Source organism: Larus michahellis, chromosome W (genome assembly GCF_964199755.1).
Source record: "Larus michahellis chromosome W, bLarMic1.1, whole genome shotgun sequence".
In the NCBI taxonomy this organism is placed as follows: Eukaryota; Metazoa; Chordata; class Aves; order Charadriiformes; family Laridae; genus Larus; species Larus michahellis.
In genome coordinates, this window is record NC_133929.1 from 23110989 (window position 1) to 23116988 (window position 6000).

At 43.9% G+C, this 6000-nt stretch overlaps 1 protein-coding gene across 2 annotated transcripts in view; it reads right to left on the minus strand.

The window, feature by feature from the left end:
* Positions 1-1821, minus strand: part of LOC141735436 (rapamycin-insensitive companion of mTOR-like) — a 122636-nt gene extending 120815 nt beyond the window's left edge. For both annotated transcript variants that reach the window (XR_012584722.1, XM_074568192.1), the window contains exons 1-2: positions 1494-1821; positions 1276-1323 (exon numbers count right to left, since the gene is read on the minus strand). Coding sequence is in view for 1 of the 2 variants with exons in the window: in XM_074568192.1 (XP_074424293.1) it covers positions 1276-1323; positions 1494-1542 (97 nt within the window). In the remaining variant the exon portion in view is untranslated. The remainder of the gene's footprint in view (positions 1-1275; positions 1324-1493) is intronic.
* Positions 1822-6000: the final 4179 nt, after the last annotated feature.

The following is a 6000-nucleotide window of genomic DNA, read 5'->3' on the forward strand; positions in this document are numbered from 1 at the left end:
GCCTTTGTCCTGCATTTTGTTGACAGAAGTTCCACTTGTTTTAATTCTAAAGGCAGTGTCTCACTAAAACAATCGTGTCCATTTGGAGATAGGGTGGGAGGAGTCATAAGAGCCTGTTGCTTTAAACTAAAAAAAACCTCACAGCTTTTCCCAGGAGCAAAAATACATTTGTAAATATGATATGTATACGCAGAGATAACTTTCAGCCCATGGAAAAACTGCATAATAAAAGAATTCTAAAACCAGATCATACTGGGGAAAAAAAGAATTAGAGGCGGAATTGTTGATACAGCCTTATACTAAGCTGAAAACTTTATTGAAGCTGCCAATATTTGTACTTCCTTTACATTTCACAGTCCACTTTCAGACTTTTTGTTGATTCTGTCATTTCCCTGCCTACTTCCTTATAAAATAGATCTATTCAGGATAGCAGCAGAACAGTTATTCCCTCCAACAAATCAAGATCTTCTGCCCCAGGGAAGATCATCCCTGATAGTGGACCAGTTTGGTTTCTGCATTTTATTCACCTCTTGGGGAGAGTCTAACCCTTACCTTAGCCCTCAGCAAGACAAGATGAGCTACAGATTTGACTAGGGAACAAGTTACTATTTGTCTGAGAGACAATTAATTAACATATAGCAAATGTTATTGTTGTTTCCTTCCTCTCATACTCCCCCCATATATCTGAGAGCATTCCAGGGCGACTTAACAAGTAAACAGGAGATAAGTACCTTCTGGTCTCACAGCAAGGGGCTCACGGCAAGCACCACCTGCCTAGGACAAGCAGGAATATACGACAAGGGATTGAGGCATGACCAGCAGCCACCGCCGAGGTGCTCGGTCCCAAGATGCCGAGCATAACCACGGCCGGAGGGCGCCCCAACGGCAAGGCTGACAGGAACGGCGCAGGCAGCCCCACCGCGGGCCGGATACTGTAAACAGCCCCATCTACAAACAACGACCCCCTTCAAAAACAATCCCAGAAGCAGCCGAGGAGCCTCTGCTCACACGCAGGGGTTCCCCTCGCCTGTGGCCTCAGTACAGCCCCGCGGTGCCCGAGGGGCGCCGGGGAGATGCTTCCACCTATGGGCAGGCCCACTCACTACAGGACATCGGGCTGAGCACCGGCACCCGGCGAAGCCCGCTCCATCTTGCCCCCCCCCCCCCTTCCCCCCACGCCACCACAAGGCACCAGGCCGCTCGCCGCCAGCGGCACCCCTCTCGGCGGGCGCGCAACAAAGGGCAGGCAGTGAACCCCGCCCCACTGGCCCATACCTCGGCTGAGATCAAGGGGGATGTTCTCCTCACCGCTGTCGTTCCGACCTGCGGGGACGGGGGAGAGAAGTGCGTTAGGCTGGCGGGAAGGAAAAAGCCGGAGAACAGAGGAGAAGAGGAGGGAGCAGAGAGGATGGCTGTGTACCAGCGCAGGGCAAAAGCCACCGGGGGAAGGCGGAGGAGGCAGCCTACCGCAGCGGCCTGCCCAAGCCTCTTACCTCGGATACGGAGGTGCCTCAACGAGCGGGCACGAAGACTCACCGCCATGTTTACAACCACACGGTCACAACACCGGAAACCTCACCCACTCTCGCGAGAAGTCCACGGAGACGCAGCCGGCACCCTCTCCTCCGCCTTGTAGCCACGCTCCCAGTAGGAGGAGCGTAGGGATGGTCGAGGCAGTCGTTTCTGCCCCCGAGAGACTCTGGCTGCGGCCCCTTTTCCGTGTTGAAGCGGTACCCTGGGGTCGCTCGGCGCGGGGGACAGGCGGTGGCCTCAAGTACCGGAGGGTGGGTAAGAGCTACTGCTCCTCAGGCTTCCTGGAGCGGCGGTGCAGGGTTCTGTCTGCCTGGGCGCAACACCTGAGTCACGCTTCCAGCGCCTCTGGGAGGCCGGGTGGGCGCCTGGGTGTCGGGCGCCCACCCGGCCTCGCAGAGGCGCTGGAAGCGTGACCCAGGGAGAAGCACCGATGTCCTCAGAGCCGCGCGGTCCCAAGAGCCGCGTCCGCCGCTAGGGTTCGCTGTGGGGCTTCGGCGTGGTAGTACCTCTCCGCAGGCACCTCCGGTAGCTCTGCCCCAAGAGGCCAAAGCCGAGGGGAGAGGAGGGTGGCGGGGCGAAGGGGCATCTGAGGGGGCTTCTCCTCCGTCCCCACTGGTGCGCCGGCTTCAGTCGCAGGTATACGCTCCGCCAGAAAACGTGGCAAAATGCCTTATTTTCCTGAAGAGCTCACGTTGCTGGGAACTGACTTCCTACATAACTGTTCTATCACCACATCTAAAGATTTTTGGTCTGTCAATTAAGTTACTTTTTGGTTTGGGTTTTTTTTTTTAAATGAAGTTTTCCTGATTACTTTTCTTTTTTGACACTGCACTTTCCTTGTGATGAGATGGTAATTCAAGTAGATGCAGCATGACCGTTGGCATTATATAATGGATGTTTTCAGTGCTTCACTTCTTAATATGTGAAGTAATTAAAAACAGAAAAAGGAAAAAAATATTTTTTCATTGCTTTCTTGATTTAGTCAGTGAGTCTCTCTGCAGGCTCAAGTGTTGATCTATTTCTTACCTTGACATTTGTTAAACTTACTTAATAAAATCAGTGTATGTATGAAAAAATTAATTTGAAAAGAAGTTCCACTATAATAAACAGTATATTTGGATATACTTGCTCTTGTTCTTTTTAGGCAAAAATTTAAATAAGCAGGTGTATCTTACGTCATATCCTGAAGCTTCGGACAGCCGTAGCCAAGACAAGTTCTGTCACCCAGACTTCCCAAATTCTCAAGAACAAAACCATCAAACATTAATCAAATTGAAGCATAGCAGTAGACAGCCATATAAAAAATAGCTTCATAAGGTCAGGTAATTATTTTCCTGTTTTGTAGTCCATCATTTTCCACTTAGTTTTCCCTCCTCTCTAAGGGTAGTCTTTCAATTCAAATCCTGCATTACTCATAAAAATATGGTTTTATTAAGTATTCATGAATATTAAGTTTCATCTGAAAAATTGTAAATTAGCTTTTACACTGATTGATTGGTTGCACTTCTAAAATGTTAATACTGATTTAGGGGATTAAAAATAATTATTTATAAAGCCAGAGTAGAAAAACAGTGGTAGTATCACTTTTAACTTTCTGGCATATCAGTTCGTTGACACACATATAAGACTCTTGTTGTAATAGGATTATGTCAAGTATATTTAGATTAAAATACCATTTTTCAACAGCTTTCCTATTTCAGTTTTTGCTTATTAAATAAGAAACTAATGTTCTTGAAGAACCTCATGTTCTCAAAATGAAAAGGTCTAAATAATAATATCTCATCCATCCATAACACAGGACCAAACCGTATCAAACTTCCTTAAATTATTTCATCAATATGCCTCAGGGCTGCCCTTTAAATTTTTATGTCGAGTAAACCCTTGACTTCCTGAAAATGCCAAATTAGTCGCTGCTTCTGGTAGTAATGTTGTATCCTGTTTACTACAAATTCTACTGTGATTAATTAATTTCACATAAGTTTTGAAGCACCAATAAGCGTTGGCCCACTATTAAACTTCTGGATTGAATTTGAACCTGTAATCTGCATGCAGCATCCTGGCCTGTATCAGAAATAGTGTGGTGAGTAGGACTAGGGAAGCAATCGTCCCCCTGTACTCAGCACTGGTGAGGCCCCACCTTGAGTACTGTGTCCAGTTTTGGGCCCCTCACCAGAAAAAAGACATTGAGGTGCTGGAACGGGTCCAGAGAAGGGCAACGAAGCTGATGAGGGGTCTAGAGAACAAGTCTTATGAGGAGCGGCTGAGGGAGATGGGGTTGTTTAGTCTGGAGAAAAGGAGGCTGAGGGGAGACCTTATCGCTCTCTACAACTACCTGAAAGGAGGTTGCAGAGAGGTGGGGGTCAGTCTCTTCTCCCAAGTAACAGGCAATAGGGCAAGAGGAAATGGCCTCAAGTTGTGCCAGGGGAGGTTTAGACTGGATATTAGGAAAAATTTTTACACTGAAAGGGTTATTAAGCATTGGAACAGGCTGCCTGGAGAAGTGGTTGAGTCACCATTCCTGGAGGTATTTAAAAGATGGGTAGACGTAGTGCTTAGAGATATGGTTTAGTGATGTTTTTTGTCAGTGTTAGGTTGATGGTTGGACTAGATGATCTGAAAGGTCCCTTCCAACCTAGGCAATTCTATGATTCTACGTAAAATCTTTTGGACCTCATACTAAATGTTAGTGGCATACAGCACTTATTTCTTCCCTTATAGATACAAAGTCAGGCAGACACAATGTATTTTAAAAGAACTAGAACATCTTCCAACAAGGGATAGTAAGAAAGAAGTAATGTTTAAACTCTAGTGTACTCTTTTGCTACTTTGTTCTTGCAGACACCCTTTAATAATCAAAATATTTCACTTAACTCAGTGGGCTCCAGTTTTCTCTTTTTTTTTCACCAGTTATATTTGAATTATGCAGTCACAATTACAAAAATGAGGTTGTCTGATAACAACACACAAAAAAATGCAATAATGTCAGTTATAAGTGGTAACCCACAAGGCTGCACTGAAGATACTGAAGATTTTTAAGCTTTTTGTTATGGTGAAATGTAAAGTAGCAAGTATGCGTTTAGCCTTAACTACCACTTAGATATGTGGGAGCTCCCCACAAAAAAAAAAAAAAAAGCATGCCACAAAATGATGGCCCTTAAAATGTCATGGCCATAATTGGTATGAGTCCTCCTCACCCTGTGAGAGTAAAGGACATTTTGGGATCTGTTTTTAGAGCTTTTCCCCTGTTCTGTTCTCTTATTAAATTTGGGGAAAGAATCACAAAAGTTTAAATAAAAAATGATTAAGGTTCCTTACCTATCAAATTTTCTACACATTTTCATCATCTACTATTGCTCCTGAGTATGCAGGAGGGGAGAAATGATGGGGGGGGAAGCTATTTTGTCCATTTGGAGGGGGGAAAGTAATACCAAAGAGAAAATTAAATTCTTCACTGGTCTGATGGATGTCTGTATCCCAAATTACAGTTTATCCAGCATAAGGCAGCCTCTTTGTTTTATTATTTTTGTCTTAACTAGATTGTTAATTAGTGAAACCTCACATTTAGGCACCCATTCATGTACGATTTTTCACAGCATTCTGCACTGCGTAATCCTATTGAAGCTGTGAAAAGCAACAGGTATTGATTCTGCATATAATTGGCATATTAATTAGACCTGAGGAAAAAAAAAACTTTAAAAAAAACACAGCTGTTAAGTATTTCAGTCCAAATAAACTCCAGTAAGAGGGCTGAAGCTATATGTAAGGATAATTTATCATCATCTGATTCAAAATCCTTGTGGCAGCAGAAACTTTTTTAAGTCTTCATGGTCCTTTTTTTTGAAACTGAAGAAGCCCATTAACATTTTAGGCTTGCTAACATTTTAATAACAAATTTCTGAGATGCTCAGGAGTCAGTGGATATCATTAGAACAGGCTTCAGTCTCTTACATGGCCTCTTACAAGCTACAAGCAAGTAGCTTGCTATGAACATTCCTGTCAGTACAGAAAGGAGTAGAAAAAGGGACAGGATAGAAAAGATTTTTTTATTTGTTATTTAATTTAAGCTGGTGGTAGTAAGATTTACTTATGTATAGCATCCCAACTTAAGTGCTGAAAAAATCTCCACCAAATACTGAGGGCAGAAGGAAGGTATGTTTGGCCTAATTTAAATGCTATGGGATAAACAGCATAGAATGCAAAATACAAGAATTGTAAGTCTTCTTAGTGGTTGAGTGAGTCATAAAACCTCTGCTGGTGTCACCCACAGAGTTATGAATCTTGCAAAAAAAAATGGGCATTTAAACAGAGCAGCTTTAAAAATGAGATAAAAACTGAAAGTGCCAGGGGCAGGAATGCAGAAGTAGGGGTACAGTTTAAAAGGATGAAAAGAGAAAGGAACAAGGAAGCAGAAAAGCAAAGGACAGATTACCATGGTCAGAAGATCAAGGAAAAGAGGAATAATTATAG